Source organism: Salvelinus sp. IW2-2015, linkage group LG36 (assembly GCF_002910315.2).
Source record: "Salvelinus sp. IW2-2015 linkage group LG36, ASM291031v2, whole genome shotgun sequence".
In the NCBI taxonomy this organism is placed as follows: domain Eukaryota; kingdom Metazoa; phylum Chordata; class Actinopteri; order Salmoniformes; family Salmonidae; genus Salvelinus; species Salvelinus sp. IW2-2015.
Window position 1 is genome coordinate 16,933,716 of NC_036875.1, and position 21,263 is coordinate 16,954,978.

Sequence of the window (21,263 nt, forward strand, 5' to 3'; positions counted from 1 at the left end):
TGCTGTAATAGAAATAAGGCCATGCTCATGAAAAAAAAAACATCCTCCTGCCACTGCAAGGTAGTACCTACTGTACAGTACTTTCCTTCTCTGTGCCAATTTCTATACATTTCAAAATAGAGGTAAGTGGTAAACAACCTGATATTATTCTCTTGAAATTACTTTGAAATAATAATGACTATGTATAGTGTTGGCAATGGATATCAAATGCAATATCATGTTTTTTCTTACAGTACATTTTCTAAATATGGGGTCATTTATTTAAGAGCCATCATCGGTCACTGAATATCTGTCCACACTATAAATGATTTGATCACAATTAAATACGCTTTTCACAACAACCATGTATGAACTTTTTTTGTATTTCTTATGAAATGCAAAGCAAAGTTTGACTCTAAGGACCTCTAGTGGTAAAAACCATACACACAAGTTTGCGCCTATACTTGCAATAACTGGGGACATGGGCTGGGAACCCTGTGAGGTGAGATGAAAGGCGTGTATAGTGAGACTTTGGAATAGACTGATGGATATGCCAACTGCTAGAATAGCTAGTAAAGTTTGTCAATCTATCCATAGGGGGAGCCTGGGCAGCTGAAATGTCTGACCTTTTTCAACAGTCTGACTGTGAACATCTGTACGAAAACCAAATTAAGGGAGACATAGATATGATTAAAAAACAACTGTTGATGCAATATGAAAAGAAGAACCTTTTGTTTGATTAAGGGTGAATTTGTGTGTTAGAAATATATTATGTATAACCTACCTAAAAGCAAGAGATCGCTGTGTGCACAGGTAAGATCAGGGATATTGCCTCTACGTATTGAAACAGGTCAGATCAGGGATATTGCCTCTACGTATTGAAACAGGTCAGATCAGGGATATTGCCTCTGCGTATTGAAACAGGTAAGATCAGGGATATGGCTCTGTGTTTGAAAGAGGTAGATAGGTGATATTGGCCTCTGCGTATTGAAACAGGTCAGATCAAGGGATATTGCCTCGCTATTTGAAACAGGTCAGATCAGGGATATTGCCTCTGCCGTATTGAAACAGGTCAGATCAGGGATATTGCTCTTCGTATTTGAAACAGGTAAGATCAGGATATGTCTCTGCGTATTGAAACAGGTTAAGATCAGGGATATTGTCTCTGCGTATTGAAACAGGTAAAATCAGGGATATTGCCTCTTCGTATTGAAAGCAGTAAGATCAGGGATATTGTCTCTGCGTATTGAAACAGGTAAGATCAGGGATATTGTCTCTGCGTATTGAAACAGGTCGGTTTTGTGGTGAAATGGAAGAGGAAAGACTTTTCCACTATTGTGACCTTGAAGAAATAGAGAATGAAACTCATTTTATCCTCTATTGCCCTTTCTACCACGATATACGCTTGCTATTATTCCAGAAAGCACACCAGATATACCCTGGCATTATGTGTGATGAGGAGAAATTGAAATGTTTTTTTGTCCATTGTGTATTTCCGTTTGCGRAATATTTAGATAAAGACTGGAATACCTATAATTAAATTGTAAAAATATTTAGCTTCTATGTGGTAAATGGCATGTGTGTATATAGATTGTATAGGTCTTCTCTTTGTGCCAGACTGGATTCAAGTGACTTCTGTTTCTTTTTTTTTCTTTTTTCTGTATTTATTATGTATGTATGTATTTATGTACACTACCGTCACTTAGAAATGTCCTTGTTTTTGAAAGAAAAGCTCATATTTTGTACATTAAAATAACATCACATTGATCAGAAATACAGTGTCTCGGCCACCAACCGCAAGGCACTACAGAGGGTATTGCGTACGGCCCAGTAATTCACTGGAGAAAACCTTCCTGCCATCCAGGACCTCTATACCAGGCGGTGTCAAAGACCCMAAAAATTGCCCAAGACTCCAGCCACCCTAGTCATAGACTGTTCTCTCTGCTACCGCATGGCAAGTGGTACCGCAGCGGCAAGTCTAGGTCCAAAAGGCTTCTTAACAGCTCTTACCCCCAAGTCATAAGACTCCTGAACAGCTAATCAAATATCCAGACTATTTACATTGTCCCCCCCTCCCCTATGCACAGTCACTTTACCTCTACCTACAGTACATATAACCTCAATTACCTGGACTAACCTGTGCCCCTGCACATTGGCTCTGTACCGGTACCCCCTGTATATAGCCTCGCTACTATTATTTTATTTATTTTTTATTTATTTTAATTGTATTTTTTACTTCAGTTCAGATAAGTAAATACTTTCTTAACACTTGTTTTCTTAAAACTACATTTTTAGTTAAGGGCTTGTAAGTAAGCATTTCACTGTAAGGTCTACACCTGTTGTATTTGGCGCACGTGATGTGACAAATACAAATAAATAGCACTCCTAAGGAAGATTCATTTTCGAGTTAGCTACCAACTTCAATTTACGATGTAAAAGGTGGATTTTATGATGTAATGTCAACTTTATACATTACATTTTCAACTCACCCACAGAAATTCTCCATAAATCTGCTGTGGATTACTGAGAATCCCATACCTTTRTCMYTGAATGTATTTGACAATGTAAACACACTAATCAACCAGGAGATGGCATAATACYCATTTTATGCAGGAATTTAACAACTTMATTACACCGTTACAATTACATGTACTGCAACACCTGTAGGCATTGTGATAACATGTCAGTACAAATTGTGTTTAAATAAAATGGAAATAGGTTGGCTGAGAAATGGAACATTGACCTTACATTTTTCTGTGCAATATTTAGACACATTCWGGAAGTAATTTTACCCAGGTATATTAGGATTATTGTATCTTTACTTGATTTAATAWTGAAGCAAGATTGGACATTGGGTGTTTGTGTCTGCGGAACCTCATACCCTCACTAACGTGCTCTGAATTTAAACGCGTTAACCCTCGCAAGGCTGCCGGCCCAGACGGCATCCCTAGCCGCGTCTTCAAAGCATGCGCAGACCAGCTGGCTAGTGTGTTTACGGACATATTCAATCGCTCCCTATCCCAGTCTTTTGTCCCCACATGCTTCAAGATGGCTACCATTGTTCCTGTACCCAAGAAGGCAAAGATAACTGAACTAAATGACTACCGCCCCGTAGCACTCACTTCTGTCATCATGAAGTGCTTTGAGAGACTAGTCAAGGATTATATCACCTCCACCTTACCGGCTACCCTAGACCCACTTCAGTTTGCATACCGCCCCAACAGGTCCACAGATGACGCAATCGCCATCACACTGCACACTGCCCTATCCCATCTGGACTAAAGGAATACCTATGTAAAGATGCTGTTCATTGACTACAGCTCAGCATTTAACACCATAGTAACCTCCAAACTCATCATCAAGCTGGAGGCCCTGGGTCTCAACCCAGTCCTGTGCAATTGGGTCCTGGACTTTCTGACGGGCCGCCCACCAGGTGGTGAAGGTAGGAAACAAGATCTCCACTTCACTGACCCTCAACACTGGGGCCCCACAAGGGTGCGTGCTCAGCCCCCTCCTGTCCCCCSTGTTCACCCACAACTGCGTGGCCATGCACGCCTCCAACTCAATCATCAAGTTTTCAGACAACACTACAGTAGTGAGCTTGATTACCAACAACGACGAGACAGCCTACAGGGAGGAGGTGAGGGCACTTGGGTGTGGTGTAGAGGTCGGATCCCAGATTAATCGGAATGTGCCGATTAATTAGGGCCGATTTCAAGTTTCATAACAATCGGAAATCTGTATTTTGGGCCCTTTTGCCTATTTAAAAAAATAAAAATAAATGTTAACCTTTATTTAACTAGGCAAGTCAGTTAAGAACCACATTCTTATTTTCAATGACGGCCTAGAGAACGGTGGGTTAAACTGCCTTGTTCAGAGAGGAATGACAGATTTTCACCTTGTCAGCTCGGGGATCCAATCTTGCAACCTTACAGTTAACTAGTCCAACGCAATAACGACCTCCTCTCTCCCGTTGCACTCCACAAGGAGACTCCTGTTACCCGAATGCAAGTAAGCCAAGGTAAGTTGCAGCTAGCATTACATTATCTTATAAAAAAAATCAATCATAACCACTAGTTAACTACACACATGGTTATGATATTACTAGATATTATCTAGCGTGTCCTGCGTTGCATATAATCTGACTGAGCATACAAGTATCTAAGTATCTGACTGAGAGTGGTAGCAGAGAGCAGGTGTGTAAACATTCATTCAAACAGCACTTTCGTGCGTTTTGCCAGCAGATCTTCGTTTGCGTCAAGCATTGCGCTGTTTATGACTTCAAGCCTATCAACGCCGAGATGAGCGCTGGTGTACCGAAGTGAAATGCTAAGCTTAGTTAGCGCCGTCAATAAGGCGTTTACAAACGTCACTCGCTCTGAGCCTTCTAGTAGATGTTCCCCTTGCTCTGCATGGGTAACGCTGCTTCGATGGTGGCTGTTGTCGTTGTGTTGCTGGTTCGAGCCCAGGGAGGAGCGAGGAGAGGGACGGAAGCTATACTGTTACACTTGCAATACTAAAGTGCCTATAAGAACATCCACTAGTCAAAGGTTAATTCAATACAAATGGTATAGAGGGACATAGTCCTATAATTCCTCAAAGGTTAATTAAATACAAATGGTATAGAGGGACATAGTCCTATAATTCCTATAATAACTACAGCCTAAAACTTCTTAACGGGGAATATTGAAGACTCATGTTAAAAGGAACCACCAGCTTTCATATGTTCTCATGTTCTGAGCAAGGAACTTAAACGTTAGCTTTCTTACATAGCACATATTGCACTTTTACTTTCTTCTCCAACACTTTGTTTTTGCATTATTTAAACCAAATTGAACATGTTTCATTATTTACTTGAGGCTAAATTGATTTTATTGATGTATTATATTAAGTTAAAATAAGTGTTCATTCAGTATTGTTGTAATTGTCATTATTACAAATACATTTTTAAAAATCGGCCGATATAATCGGTATCTGCTTTTTTGGTCCTCCAATAATCGGTATCGGTATCAGCGTTGAAAAATCATAATCGGTCGACCTCTAGTGTGGTGTCAGGAAAACAACCTCTCACTCAACGTCAACAAACAAAGGAGATGATTGTGGACTTCAGGAAACAGCAGAGGGAGAAACCCCCTATCCACATCGAAGGGATAGCAGTGGAGAAGGTGGAAAGTTTTAAGTTCCTCGGCGTACACATCACAGACAAACTGAAATGGTCCACCCACACAGACAGTGTGGTGAAGAAGGCGCAACAGCGCCACTTCAACCTCAGGAGGTTGAAGAAATTTGGCTTGTCACCCAAAACCCTGACAAACYTTTAYAGAYGCACAATTGAGAGCATCCTGTCGGGCTGTATCACAGCCTGGTACGGCAACTGACCCGCCCTCAACCGCAAGGCTCTCCAAAGGGCGGTGTGGTCTGCACAACGCATCACCGGGGGCAAACTACCTGCCCTTCATGACACCTACAGCACCCGATGTCACAGGAAGGCCAAAAAGATCATAAAGGACATCAACCACCTGAGCCACTGCCTGTTCACACCGCTATCATCCARAAGGCGAGGTCAGTACAGGTGCATCAAAGCTGGGACCGAGAGACTGAAAAACAGCTTCTACCTCAAAGCCATCAGACTACTAAACAGCAATCACTAACTCAGAGAGGCTGCTGCCTACATTGAGACCCAATCACTGGCCACTTCAATAAATGGATCACTAGTCACTTTATACAATGCACTGTAAAATAATGCCACTTGAGTAATGTAAGATATGTAAACATTATTAATGTCACATGTATCTACTGTATTTTATACCATCTATTGCACCTTCGCTATCGCTCATCCATATACTTACATGTATATATTCTCATTCACCCCTTTAGATTTGTGTGTATTAGGTAGGTGTTGGGGAATTGTTAGACTACTTGTTAGATATTAATGTTAGATAGTGCAGTAATATCTAACAATAATGTCGGAACTAGAAGCACAAGCATTTCGCTACACTCGTATTATTATCTGCTAACCATGTGTACACTACCGTTCAAAAGTTTGGGGTCACATAGAAATGTCCTTGATTTTTGAAAGAAAAGCAAAAWAAATTGTCCATTAAAATAACATCAAATTGATCAGACAWAAACTGTAGACATTATTAATGTTGTATATGACTATTGTAGCTGGAAATGGCAGATTTTTTATGGAATATCTACATAGGCGTACAGAGGACCATTTTCAGCAACCATTACTCCTGTGTTCCAATGGCACGTTGTGTTAGCTAATCCAAGTTGATATTTTTAAAGGCTAATTGATCATTGGAAAACCATTTTAAATTTGCTTTTCTTTAAAAAAAGGGCATTTCTAAGTGACCACAAATTTTGAACGGTAGCGTATGTGAAATAAAATTGTATTTAAATTGAATAATGTGCTAAATTACTTTGTTTTCTGATGTTTTTGTGTTCACATTTCATGAGGGTTATAGAGGGATTGTCAATTCTAAGTTGTTGCATTAAAATGTATGCAAATACACTTAAACATCAATGGTCAATGTTTAGATAACTACCTGCAAATGTATTGTCTATTATGATGGGGTGTGTCAGTATGACAAAGTCAAACACAGACTGTCATTGCAAGTCCAACTCTTGGCCTGTATAGGCCGATAGATGTTCATAGGTCTACAGATGTTTTTTCAGTTAATTTATTGGACCTCTCCTTCTTGGAGGTTGACAACATAAGTAATTCAACACATTTCATTTAAAGGTAATGCAGTGGTAAATCTTCAAACTGCACATTTACATTTTATATTTGGAATGTAAAGAACCATAAGTCAACAATCATAAATATATTGTCTTGCATTTTTTATAGAAATGTTTCCCTTAAAAAATATTTGTCATGATTTTGTCAATAAAAAATAGCACCACACAATAATTACACGTGGCAACACCTGGACTCAGGGGTAGACGTAACAGATAAATATATATCTGGGACAGCCAATTAGTATGATATGTTACTTTTCGTATGGTATGTATTCATTTGTGAATGTCATATCATCCATGTTCCTTATGATATGTTACAAATTACAATTTGTATGATATGTTACTGAATTGCAATTTGTAATATATGTTACAATTTGCAGACGTATGTTATGAATTCCAATTTTGTTTGTGGCTAATGTAGCTTAGGCTTGGGTTAGTGTTAGGAGTTAAGATTAGGGTTAAGAGTTAGGGGAAGGGTTAGCTAACATGCTAAGTAGTTGCAAAGTAGCTAAAAAGTAGCAAGTAGTTGACAGTTTGCATTACGCATATCATCCACCCTAACCAACCACTCTAACATCATTTAATGTAAACATCGTACCAAATGTACTGTAGCATATTATACTATTCTGAGTGTCTCAGATTTTAAGTTTACTAGTCTATGAGACCAGGCTGGTGGCTAAGATGAATAAAAAAGTGATAGAAAAAGGTAAAAATAGTCCTGATATAGATAAATTAATATGAAGAACCAATTGACCTCTTCAAGCATTTTCAGCAATCAGGTCATCCATGACATCCTTCTGGTGAGTTAAAAGGGCTTGAATCAGGGCTTAACCGCCGGTGCTGGTTGCGCTATCCAGGAGCTTCTCATCATTTCTTGTGGTGTCAACTGGGCATTCACGATGGCAGCCATTTCATCATGAAAATGTCCACTCTGCAGATCATCGACAATGGCTTCACGTTTTTCACCTGGCTAACCAGAGCTGTGCGGTTCTTTCTTTCAAAACCCACATTTGTCTTTCACAAGGAAGATAAATAAATATATTTAGGATAAATCAAATTACATTCTTAAGGTAAGATACATGTATCGATAGCATTTCAGTGTTACAGCCCTTTCACAATATTTGTCTACTTGAATTGAAGAGATCGATGGAGATATGTCATGTTCTTGGGCCGTGATGGTCCTAAAAGAGAAAAGGTGATACATTGAGAAATAGTGCACCAATGTCACTAACATGAAACACGCTATGGAACACACTAGCAGAGTCTAACCCAGCTAAATTGGTCAGCTTTTTTAAAAATTCAAAAACTTTTGCACGAAGGTCCCGAAGTGTTAGAAATGTTTACTCCGGTCCGCAGTGCAAAAAAGGTAATCTACCCTGCCTCATGCTACAGGGATTGCCATTTTAATATGACCTCTAAACCAGGGTTAGCTTATGTTCACATAGGAACGAAGAGGACTAGGTAGTAAGTCTGAATCAGGAGAAAATCCACGTATTATTATCTAGCCTGACTGCCTCTTTCAGTGTATACAAAAGAGTCTTCTTCCTGGGATCACTTGGTACTCAGAAAATCCAAAGTTAACAACATAACAATATTTCACGGTCCTGAAAACATATTTTTGAGGTTATGATCAGGTAAAGACATAGTACTAAGCTATTTACGTATTCCTAAATCTAGTCGTATTCTTCAAAATACAAGTTATTGATAAAATATTAATTCTGTAGTATGTTACTTAGTCAGTTAACATTCCAGATACCTAGTCAGAATAAGGTGGTATCCACTTCTTAAGTCTGGATAGGTGTCATTCACCTCACTTTCTTTGAGAGTATCAAGAACCTGAGAGCATGTCTCTTCCTTTTTGAGAATCATCTTGTCAATCAGTCGGCACAGCAGCCTCTGGTACTGAAGAGCTCTTCGCTCTTGATACTCTATCGGTAACAATACGTTTGGAGTGCACATGTTGAAGAATGAAGACAGAATCTGCTCGGAGCCAGTCGATGAGGTTCACCTTATTTCAATGATCATTTTCATGGCAGGGCTAGAGAAGCAATTTTTACTGACAGTTGTTTTGTTTCTCAAAGAAAACAATAATTATGTTTAATAATTAAGTTTTTGATCTCATACAAAATTGGGATTGACTACCTGAGAAGAGGACACATCTTCTGTTTGCTTTGGTGGCACTGAAATATATTAAGTTGCCATTATTTTATTTCAAATATCAAATGCATGATTGAAAATAACATTAATTMAAATATATGTGGACTGAGCTCATTTGTCAAGATGATCCTGTTCTCTAACACAGCTACCACTGTGACCTGTGAAGATAAAACCTGCCTAAATGCAGTAGTTCACCTGGACACTGTGGGGCCTGGGGGGCTGGGGCCTGGGGGGCTGGGACCTGCATCACAGACATATTGAGGTTGCCGTCGATTGTACAGTTCGTTATCTCTGATGCAAATATATGGCTGTSTTTTATTGCAACCATTTCTGCATGTGGGGGTGGTTGGCTGACGTWYATTCCTGAAAGAGACATTTTGTGTCCAAGTAAATATACAATTGTGTTATGTTCTTCTTATGGTGCTAGTCGTTAGTAAGTAATACAACTTTCTCWGTATTACCATGTTGGCTTATTCACAGTTGCACTCACCAGATGGATTCCCCGATCCTGCTTGAACGGTTACATGCATGTCTAAGTCTTTTATACCTCGGACATTGGTGACTTTCCTGGTATCAACAGTGCTGCTGCAATCCGCATAMACYRTTGGGCTGGATGAAGCTTCAAAACACATTCGTTATTGCCATGTTAGATAATGACCTTACAGCATRTAATAAAAACATTGTACCAGCAAACCCAACCATTAAATTGGGAAAGGTGATACCTAGTCAGTTGTACAACTGAATGCATTCAAYGGAAATGTGTCTTCCTCATTYAACCCAACCCCTCTGAATCAGAGAGGTGCGGAGGGCTGCCTTAATTGACATCTTCGGCACCCGGGGAACAGTGGGTTAACTGCCTTGCTCGGGCAGAACGACAGATTTKTACCTTGTCAGCTCGGGGAKTCGATCCAGTAAACCTTCGGGTTACAGGCCCMACGCTCCTACCCGCCAGGCTACCTAGTGCCTTATGTACTGTATAGTAACACCTATTTAAAAGCTTTACTGTAAGAGTTGTATGTTTTCTTATCATAACCATATGAAGTATTTCTACATGGTTTTTATCACCACAAATGTTGATGTATACTATTTTACCTTGTGTGCTCTTGCTGAAATGTTGTTGAAGGCCTGGATAATGTGTCTGCTCTTCCTTCAGAATCTTAAGGAAGTCCTGACATGTACTATCGTCCATTTTAATGAATGTCTCCAAAAGAAGACGGATCTTCCCTTCATCAGTTTTTTGATTGCGAATAGCCTTWTCCTGTTTAGCTGTTAGGATATCTTCACACTTGTCAATGATAAACTCAGCATCCATCGTTGATAACCACTTGCACAGGTCCTCCTTGTGTGACTTCAGAAATTCCATGGCCTATTTGGACATAATAAACAAATCTCTGTTGGGTAAAAAAGTCTAATATTTGTATAGGTTGGTAGCAATCAAAGTTTAACTGGACCAATATAATGTTTATTAAGGCATGATTATGGTTTACCCAAGGTGGTTATGGAGTATTAAACAACCAATGGTTGCAGGTTTTGAGTGCATCATGATTTAATGTTATTAAGTAGAACAAACAATAATACTTATATTATGATCTGTAACAAAGTAAAATACCATGTCACCCTTTCTGGTATCCTGTTAACCCTTACAATTTCACTCTATGATAAAGTAAGTACCTTCTAAGTTAATAAAATACTGAACATAATACTGATACTTTAAAAGTCTTCAGGCAAGAAGCCATAACAGTGTGGCAGTAGGCCTACAAAACACCAGCAGTTAATTGTATTGGTGGGACGTAACTAAACTTGACAAACAACGGCTGGTTTTCACACAAAGGCTGAAGTAAAGCAGCTTCAGTATTTCTAAGAAAAAACAGCAGAACAGGAAGATAACTTACCATATGATAAATAGGTCTAACGGCACAGGTTCTGGTAGTAAATGTAAATCTGAAGACTGAAAAGACTTAAAAACCTGAAAAAGTCCCGAAAAGCTCAAATGTGGCTGAGGCAAACGTTTTGCGTTATATAACTACGTTTTACAAACTGGTGAACACATAAGCGAAAACGAAAGTACAGACTTGCGTGCATGTTGCCAAGGAGTGCGCCGTAAGATTCACTCTGAGGAGTAATGTGTAGCTCAGTTGTTAAGCATGGCGCTTGCAACGGTAGGGTTGTGGTTTCGATTTTCCACGGGTACCGATTGGACCATTTTCTTTTCTTTAAATGTATGCACTCACTATTGTAAATCGCTCTGGATAAGAGTGTCTGCTAAATGACTTAAATATAAAATTACTAGTATTTACATACCCTACATTACATGTACTGCAACACCTGTCGGCATTGTGATAACATGTCAGTACAATTTGTGCCCATGACTGTTGTTCACCAACTTTAAGCTCCAGAACATGCTCCTAGTTGACATAATTTAATAGTGGACCTTCCCTCCATGCTATGCCAGGGCTCTTGTACTTGACCTTTCCTTGACATCCAGGGTAGGGGTGAAACTGAAGTCCCTGTCTCACTGGGCAGAACATTTACTGGTTCAAAGATCTGGGTTGAGCGGGCAGTGATATGCAGGCAAAAATACACAAGACACTTGTAAGAGTGGAACCAGTTGAAAAAAATAGAAACAGGTTCGCTGAGAAATGGAACACTGACCTTACATTTTCCTGTGCAATATTTAGACAATTCAGGAAGTCATTTTACCCAGTTTTATTAGGATTATTGTATCTTTACTTGATTTAAATTGAGAGCAAGATTGGACATTGGGTTTGTGTCTGTGGACCTCGTACCCTCCTAAACGTGCTCAGAATAATGTGCTAAGTTACTATTGTTTTTCTGATGTTTTGTGTTCACATTTTATCAAGGTTATAGAGATGATTGTCCATTTCTAGTTGTTGCATTACAATGTATACAAATATGGCTTAAACATCAATGGTCAATGTTTAGATAAATACCTGCAAATTATTGTCTATTATGATGGGGTGTGTTCAGTATGACAAAGTCAAACCAGACTGTCATTGCAAGTCCAACTCTTGGCCTGTATAGGCCGATAGATGTTTATAGGTCTACAGATGTTTCTTTCAGTCTAATTTATTGGACTCTCCTTCTTGGAGGTTGACAACATAAGTAATTCAACACACATTCTTTTAAAGGTAATGCAGTGGTAAATCTTCAAACTGCACCTTTACATTTTATATTTGGAATGTAAAGAACCATAGTCAACATAATCAAAATATATTGTCTTGCATTTTTTATAGAATGTTTCCCTTAAAAGATAATATTGTCACGATTTTGTCAATAAAAATTAGCACCACCACCAATAATTACACGTGGCAACAACCTGGACTCAGGGGTAGACGTAACAGAGTAAATATATTCTGGGGACAGCCAATTAGTATGATATGTTACTTTTCGTATGGTATGTATTAATTTGTGAATGTCCATCATCCATGTCCTATGATATGTTACAAATTACAATTCGTACAATATGTTATGAATTGCAATTTGTAATATATGTTACCAATTTGCAGAACGTATGTTATGAATTCCAATTTGTTGTGGCTAATGTTAGCTAGGYTTGGGGTTAGTGTTAGGAGTTAAGATTAGGGTTAAGAGKTAGGGGAAGGGTTAGCTAACATGCTAAGTAGTTGCAAAGTAGCTAAAAAGTAGCAAGTAGTTGACAKGTTGCATYATACGCATACTCATCCACCCTAACCAACCACTCTACATTCRTTTAATGTAAACATACAGTACCAAATGTACTGTAGCATATTATACTATTCTGAGTGTCTCAGATTTAAGTTTACTAGTCTATGAGACCAGGCTGGTGGCTAAGATGAATAAAAAAGTGATAGAAAAAAGGTAAAAAATAGTCTTGATATAGATAAATTAGAATGAAGAACCAATTGACCTCTTCAAGCATTTTCAGCAATCAGGTCATCCATGACATCCTTCTGGTGAGTTAAAAGGGCTTGAATCAGGGCGTTAACGGCCCCGGTGCTGGTTGCGCTATCCAGGAGCTTCCTCATCATTTCTTGTGGTGTCAACTGGGCATTCACGRTGGCAGCCATTTCATCATGAAAATGTCCACTCTGCAGATCATCGACAATGGCCTTCACGTTTTTCACCTGGCTAACCAGAGCTGTGCGGTTTCTTTTCAAAAACCCACRTTTGTCTTTCACAAGGAAGATAAATAAATATATTTAGGATAAATCAAATTACATTCTTAAGGTAAGATACATGTATCGATAGCATTTTCAGTGTTACAGCCCTTTCACAATATTTGTCTMCCTGAAATTGAAGAGATCGATGGAGAATATGTCATGTTCTTGRGCCGTGATGGTCCTAAAAGAGAAAAGGTGATACATTGAGAAATAGTGCACCAATGTCACAAACATGAAAACACGCTATGGGAACACAGTTTCCTGGTATCAACAGTGCTGTTGCAATCCGCATACACCATTGGGCTGGATGAAGCTTCAAAACACATTAGTTTTTGCCATGTTAGATAATGACCTTACAGCATATAATAAAAACATTGTACCAGCAAACCCAACCATTAAATTGGTGCCTTATGTATTTATGTACTGTATAGTAACACGTATTTAAAAGCTTTACTGTAAGAGTTGTATGTTTTCTTATCATAACCATATGAARTATTTCTAAATTGTTTTTATCACTACAAATGTTGATGTATGCTGCTATTTTATTTTAAAAAGCAATCAAAGACGAGTGACAATGAAAAAGCGATCAAAGTTTCCATAGAAGTGCCCCTAATACTGTATATACCTAAATACAAACTATCAATAATCATAATTAACATTGAACGGGTTGTGTTTTTGGTCATTGGCATGTCGACCGCCGTGCACCGCCCGAACAAGGAGGCATTGACTTCGGCAGAAGTCGTGACAATAAGCCTCTGTGCCAACCAGTGATGAGTCATTTGCAAGCAAACTCATATGCATCATAACAGGCTCACACAAGCATATTTGAAAATGTAATTACTCTTTCAATATTCTCTTGACTTAAACAACAACTCATGCCATTATAAATTGTACAAAATCTAGGGAAGACAAGAATAATAGACTTTAGTTGATAAAACCATGACTGCGGTGAAGTACCAGCAAGTACAAGCAGTTACATTTAAGTGGCAGAGGTGKAATGAGAGAAGTCTAGATTCCCGTAAACTAGATGAACAACAGCTGGTTTTCAACAGAGCGGGAGCAGCCATCTCACCCAACATACAGTTCAAGGGCTACAGGACAGGAAKATATAATTTACCACAGGACAGGATGTCTAACAGAGCRGAATCTGGTAGTAAACGTAAATCTGGAGACCATACAACTTTCCGTACTGACAAGTTAAAATGTTGCTGAGGCAAATATGTGCTTACTTCCAGGAATGTAACAGACTTTCTTTATGTGAGTATAGTCAATAACAGACAGGCTGATTCACAATGAAACTTAAGTGAAGACATGCATGGCGTGTTTGTAAAGGTGCAGCCTACACGAATGCATTCTATGTTATGAGTAAGAAATGGAACACGTGAAGTGAAACTAAGATTAATTTAAGTTTCACCGTGTTTGCATTCGACAGATTAATACAATAGATTGTACAACACCACCTTTAGGCATTGTCATAACATGTATTGACACAGTCAGTGCAATTTTATGTCTATGACTATTCACCTACACAACTTCAGCTCATGCTCCTAGTTCAGCTTTGTGAGTGGCTTTTCCTCCATGTGATGCCAGGTTCTTGTCATTGTCCTTATCATGAGAACTTGTTCTCAACTAGCCTACCTGGTTAAATAAAGGTGAAAAAAATATATATATATATTTTTTGAGTATAATTTTTTTGAAATTTGAGTATAGCCCTGAACTCACTGTCTCTCTGGGCAAGCACTCGGCCCCTCCCCTCTCTCCTGTGAGACGTTGGTAGCAGTTCCGCTAGATCCACTTACACCCAGGACGGTCCCCAGGGGGGCGTCATCAATCAGGGTCTGGYCCCCCATGGCGCCTTTCCCGCTGCACTTTTTGTTCAATTCCTCACCGGAAACGAGAAGGGGGGGCTTAATATGGAGCGTGGCTCTCTTGACAAAGGTGCCACTACGATCCAGCGTCGTCTGCCTATTCCCAAYAGTTGGCTGGTTGTTGGGCTCGCTCATATCCACTCCAGAGTCAAGACTGGTGTCACGGCTGTCCCCTGCCGCCCTGCGTTTTCTCTTGGAGTCCGTGGCGGAGGAAGAGTTGCGGCAGATCTCTGCGGCCGGTTTGCCCTCCAGGGATACAAACCATGCCCGCGGGGCGAGAGGAGAGGGCCTGGCCCTGGTGAGCTCTGAGGGGGTCTGCTCTGAATTCTGGTCTGTTTCCTGGAGCTCGCTGGAAAAGGGACGCTCACCCCCAGGGCGGTGGCCTCCTCTTCCTCTGGCCTCGTTCAGTGTGCCGGGGACTGAGACGGACTCTGGGAGGCTGCTGTAGTAGCGGCTCCAGGACTCTGGCTTGAAGGTGGACGTGTCCCCGTGAAGCCCCTCCCTGCCATGCCCCTGGGAGCGCTCCAGAGTGGCCAGAGGGACCTTGGGTAAAGTCTGTGTGAGGTTGTCCATGCCCACAGTTTGTCCTTGCCCAAGGTCGTACATCCCACCTGTTCGGGGCAGGGTGGCAGACCTGCATCCCGGAGAGTGCTGCTCTGGTGAGCTCCAAAGCCCCGGAGCATGGAGGATAGCCACAGGTTGGTTGTGGAATTGGAGCAGTCTGTCCTGGAGGAACAAGCTCTCATTGAGAGAGAGAGGTATATTTATCCCCTCAGAAATGTCCCGTGTCCACAGAATGTCACTGCTGTTGACAAGGGCCTGCTGCAAAGGCCTGGAGGACTCTGAACCAATAAGATCTGTACCCTCAATGTAAATGTTGAAGTCGTCATTGTACTTGGAAGTGGCTGAATCGACCGATTTGCCATCGCCCCTCATTAATAATTGGTGGGATACGTCTTCAGAGTGGGTGGAGTCTTGAGAGGACACTTCGCAGAGTTGGTTGTCATTTGTCGTGGTGGTTTGGTCCATCTTCAACGACGCCATTTTGGTGGCGTGGATCCTCTTTGTCTTAGGTTCACTAGAAGAACATTTGTGGATCAAAACAGAAACCTCTCTTAGGAAATGCAAAATGTTTCTAAACACACCACCATTGAAAGGTGGATCAGATTCAAATGGTCACTATCACTATGGTATATACAATCAGTTGATATCAGATCATAACATTAGTTGACATCGTTAAAAGATTACTATACTATACTGACAAAAATTCAAATGTGAAACAAAATATCAATTAACAGTTTGATGACACTGGAGATTTGTCAATTCACTTGGTTAATCTGGCCCATTAACGTCTAAACAATAACAGATTAGTGAGGTAACAACAAAATGAATCCATCTCTTACCTACGACAACAGAGCATCACTGCTAAAACTCCAACAAGGAAGACAAGAGTTCCTCCTAGCACAGCCACGATCAAGGAGCTATGGTAGGAGATGAAGTCCATAGGGGTGGCATGTCCCATGTAACCTATATTAACATTAGCACATAAGAGTCTGGTTAAAAGTTTGGAGAGCGTTATGAGAGCACAAAAAATAACTCATACACTGTAGAACAATAGACAATCTGCTTGCTGGAAATGACCACCAGCTATAAATAATGTATAGTTCAATATATCTTGCAATGGTTGAATTGCATTATGGTCCTAAAATTAATACAATTATAMAGTAATCCAATAAACGGAGGTGCGTTTTAAGGTTTGAAGTTTTAAGGAGTTCTTAATGGTCACATAAATATTTTGTTGATTTGGGAAACTGCTACCTATCATACCCTTGATCGAAGGCATGGGTGCTGCTATCCAGTAGCCTAGATGAGGAGCCATGAAGGTCCAAAACAACTTCCCCTCCTCCATCTTCATAATTCCCAGTCCTCTGTTCATCCAGGCACCTGAATAATATTGATGATGTGTTGAAGACATGTATGAACTACTGATCTAGGGTCAGCCTTCCTTCCCCAAATCCTAACCTTAACCATTAGAGGGTAACATGTAAAACTGACCTTAGATCATTGTCTAGGGGAATTTCCCCCAACTACCTCTACACCCACCAGTAGTATGGTCAAAGGACCAGGCTGGCACAGCATGAGAGGCCTGCAGTCCAGAGTTGTCCCCCAGGGGTAGAGTGATCTGTACTGGCCCGGTCACCTGGATCTCTCTGCCATTGGACAAGAGTTGAGCACTGACAGCTGCTATGGGGCTCAACGCAATGCTGCTGTATCCTGAAACACAAAACACTTACTTTAAGACCTTTAAAATACAAAAGATAGATGAAAAAGTTCTTATCATTACAGTATTGCTAATTTGTAGGCTGTTGTCTCTTGCTCTGTACCTCCCTCCGAATGTGGTTTGGAAAAGCTGCACAAACACACATACCTGACTGGTTGATGAGAAGGCCAGTGGTGTAGCAGTCTTTCCCAGCGGGAGGCTGAGGCGTTGTAATGTAAGCTCTGAAAGAGGAGAGGCTTCTTCTGTCTGTCAGGTTCAGGAGACTCTTAGGGAACTGGACCCTGGGCTGAGACAAGGCATCTACAGATGAAAAGACATATGGTAATTAAGAAGATAAATTACAAAAACAAGGCAATGTTTAGCTAATGTTCAAGAACTAGGACCTATGAAAAAGAGTAACTACCCGTACACTCTTAGAAAAAAAGGGTTCCAAAAGGGTTCTTTGACTGTCCCCATAAAAGGTTCTACATGGAACTCATAAGAGTTCTACATAGAACCAAAAGGGTTCTACCTGGAACCCAAAAGAGTTTTTGAAAGGGTTCTCCTATGGGGACAGACGAAGAACCCGTTTAGGTTCTAGATAGCACCTTTTTTTCTAAGAGTGTAAATAAAGCATCATAGAATGGATAATAACAGGAAAGTAAATCAGACAATAAAGACGCAACATAGATACCAGATGTTTTGCCAGTTATCAGAACTGAATCGTCAAACCACCAGATGTTGCCTTGGTGTATGGACAACAGGGACATGGTCACAGCTGAAAATACTGCAATAAACCAGAAGAGAAAAGGCATGGTGAAACTTTCCATAGGCACTTGCTTGATTTGATCCCCACACAGTCACTACGTAGTTGTTATATTGAGAAACTAGACGGCGATCTCACATTAGAATTCAACAGCTACTGCAATGACAAGCCGCCACGACGAATACACACACACATCACACACACTTACTTGGTATCCTGGTGGTTTTCCAGGGCAGCAGGGTGAGCAGGTAACTATCCATGCTAGCCACGATGGTGAGGGGTAACCCCAGTTGGTAGGGCACATGAAGAAAAACTCTACCGTCCTCAGTGGTGAGAGCAGAGTTGGTTCTGGTGTAGTTCACATACACCTCCACTGTGGCTAGGCTCAGGACGTGGCGGGTTGACATGTCATTGACCTGGACCTTCAGAGGGAATCCAGAGCCTGGAGAAAGCAAAGGATAAATTCAGTTCAATGATCAAATGTTTTTCCTTTTTACAATTCGATACTRTAATGTAGACAACACTGATTGCCAATATTTTTTAGCAATGATATAGTCCTGATTAAAGCAAAATAGGCCTTATAAAGAACACTAAACAAAACCATTTGAGGATTTCCCTGTGGATGTCTATTCAATTGTCCAACGGGACCTACGTGATGCAGAAACTCAATTTGGCCAATTATTGAGAATATATAAAGACGTTTGAAAGATAACATTGTGCTACATCAGCAAACAGGCTAATAAAGATATTGTCCGGCTATCAAATACTTTCTTTGGGCTGATTTTATAGAGGTGGACAGGTGACAATAAATCTCTGGGTAGGCTTATATTACATCACTTTCAACAATCCTGCAGTTTTCAGATCGGTAGAGATGAAGGAGAGATGTGAAGGAGAAGAAGCCTGCCCTACAGCCACTTCACACTCATGTTCGACCATGCAGTCTTAGTGGGCCAACATGACAGAAGGGCCTGATTAATCTGCAGTGGAGGTGAATAATACCAGATTACTATAATCTACTTGTTTGGAGAATTGGGGACCACGTCTGAGAGATTTACGGGTTTGGACAGAATGGGGGTTTCCGGCCTATGAGGTCATCATTCCAATAGAGATGGCTAGATAGGTGGAATCACATGCTATAACCTCAAATTAGATGGAGATTGAGAAGCCAGCTATAGTTGGTAACGTCAATCATATGACATGATATGTAGAATATCTTTTGAGACTTGGAAGCAGAACATGGTTTCAGTGGGAATTAGGCTACATCATGCAGGAAAGTGTGTGTGTTTGTGTGTGTGTGTGTACACAAATAGGAGGAGCAGATGGGCCTGTGGAGACTGATCCTCTATGGCTCCGGTTCAGACACTGCTGTGTTGGGATTAAGCCATTCCCTCTACAATTGCACAACATCACCGGGACAATCCAAGTCAAATTGCTGTCCTATAGACACCATACTGAAATGTATAAAAAAGTGGAATGGTGCTGAGATTTAGGTAATTTCGATTCTTACAGTTAGCCTTGTCCCATATCTGTTTGTGCCGTCTTACCAACCCCTATGGTCATTGGCAAGGCAATAGCAAACAGATCTGGGACCAGGCTAGTTTATGGTAAGACCTTGTAGGGGGTGTCATGTTGTCCAKCAGAGAGGACAATAAAACAGTGTGACCATGTTAGGAGACACACCAGGAGGAATTCAACAACTAATTAAAATGATCCAAGTCCTTGTCTTAGCCTCTTCAATGTGGGACAAACAATCAAATTCCTGATCCCATTAGTCTGGTCCTAGACCTCTTTGTGCTGTCTTGCCCACCCAATACATAACAATGACCATATGAATAGGCAAGAGAGCACAAAGAGATCTGGGACAAGGCTACTGAACATCTGGTACAGTGATAAAARGTGCCTTTTGTTCTTTTGTTGTGAATAAATGTTCCTTATTGGACGCAATGAGCTAGAAGTGCATGTGAATAAGCATTATGGTAATTAACTCCTACACAATGAATAAATCATAAAGACTCTGAACAGAAATATTAATGCAAGCCTGTCATTCATTCAGCGTTTTAAACGAGTAGGCAGCCTGCTGTGTAGATGCTTTGAGGACCTTGGATCATGCTGTAATGGTGGTCCAAACTCCAAACCAATATCATGACTAGCAAAATGAAACACGTTTGGCTTTGGAAATGAGCTGTTCGTTCTAGTTCATTCATACTCTGAATGACATTATCTGCTAAATATTCTTCACTCTCCTTGCTGACTAACAAACAGCAGATGGATGGGCATGCAGAGCACAGCATGTCTTACATTGTGGTATATTTGGCTTACAGCACACCTAATGGGGAGTCTACCGCAATTTAAACTGAATCTCTCATTCAACGGTTCTCTGAAGGGAAAAGGAAAAATATAACAAACCTGTGCTGCCTCACCTGTAGACCTATCATGCAAGTATGGCATACTATGCACATTTAAAATATCTAATGATGTAAAATGATCATGAAACACAATGATAATTTATGAGATTAAAATTATAGTTTGTTGGCTATCTATACAGTTTACACAATATTATTTTAACACCACACACTTTGAAGATCTTTATTCATAACCAGGAGCCACATTCCATCTATTAACTGATTGGCGAACACATACCTGACGAGTAGACTGATGCTGTCTGGTCCTGATGCTGAATTTGTTGAACCACTTGCTGGTCTGCTGCGCCCTTAACAATAAAGTTTACAATATCGTCGTCATCGCGCTGTGCCATCTGGCCCGCGGCAGACAAACTGCTTGCGGTGAATCTCATTCCATCCCTGTAGAATAGCGCTAATAACAACAGATAAACTCCTAATACTGACATGACTACTTGCAGTTACAAAGCGAGACATAACGGTAAACATTAGGCATGAGTCCCACATTATCCTCCGCGTGGTAGGCCATTGTAGTTCTCCAAGCGATGCAATTAGTTCAACATGAACATCCTCGTTCAGAATCTACTGTCACTACCAGTACCAGCATGCAAGACAGGTCTGTAGTCTTTGACAAACCCCACCCCTTTTGTCCTATTAAATGTAGCCTAATGCTTTTCGTTTTTTGAATATCTGTGTATAGACCTAAGTATTTACACAATTGTATGTAGGCCTACTTTACAGGAACAGATAATAAATAGCCCAGTACCAGTTAATTAGTAAACAAGTACATTAACTGCCTATATGAGTTGTCCTCTCTACATTGGTTTTGTAAAAATGTGATGAAACAAACACCATATGTAATGATGGTAATACGGTCTATGGCACAAAACACATTGTGTACGCATTCACTTCTACTGAAGGAGGAAGATA

General features: G+C 40.4%; 2 protein-coding genes and 1 long non-coding RNA gene across 4 annotated transcripts; all 3 read right to left on the bottom strand.

The window, feature by feature from the left end:
* Positions 1 to 2,764: 2,764 nt before the first annotated feature.
* On the bottom strand, positions 2,765 to 11,877 carry LOC139023763 (uncharacterized). The gene is made up of 2 exons (XR_011474931.1): positions 11,660 to 11,877; positions 2,765 to 2,853 (listed from the first exon to the last, which is right to left on the bottom strand). It is a non-coding gene; the product is annotated as an uncharacterized lncRNA (long non-coding RNA).
* Positions 7,291 to 11,011, bottom strand: LOC139023777 (uncharacterized). 2 transcript variants are annotated; one of them, XM_070437619.1, is made up of 6 exons: positions 10,773 to 11,011; positions 9,973 to 10,246; positions 9,371 to 9,499; positions 9,076 to 9,243; positions 7,853 to 7,904; positions 7,291 to 7,737 (listed from the first exon to the last, which is right to left on the bottom strand). In XM_070437619.1, the coding sequence occupies exons 1-6, from the start codon at positions 10,773 to 10,775 to the stop codon at positions 7,686 to 7,688; spliced, it is 678 nt and encodes a 225-aa protein (XP_070293720.1). In that variant the 5' UTR covers positions 10,776 to 11,011; the 3' UTR covers positions 7,291 to 7,685. The 2 variants fall into 2 exon arrangements, with proteins under 2 accessions (XP_070293720.1, XP_070293721.1); XM_070437620.1 differs by lacking the exon at positions 10,773 to 11,011 and having other exon boundaries at positions 7,292 to 7,737; positions 9,973 to 10,440.
* Positions 11,878 to 12,018: 141 nt separating the features above from the next.
* Positions 12,019 to 20,913, bottom strand: LOC111959843 (protein FAM171B). Its single transcript, XM_023981653.2, has 8 exons — positions 20,575 to 20,913; positions 18,143 to 18,376; positions 17,863 to 17,955; positions 17,337 to 17,489; positions 17,012 to 17,182; positions 16,736 to 16,852; positions 16,312 to 16,435; positions 12,019 to 15,986 (listed from the first exon to the last, which is right to left on the bottom strand). The coding sequence occupies exons 1-8, from the start codon at positions 20,780 to 20,782 to the stop codon at positions 14,759 to 14,761; spliced, it is 2,328 nt and encodes a 775-aa protein (XP_023837421.1). The 5' UTR covers positions 20,783 to 20,913; the 3' UTR covers positions 12,019 to 14,758.
* Between the last annotated feature and the right edge of the window lie 350 nt (positions 20,914 to 21,263).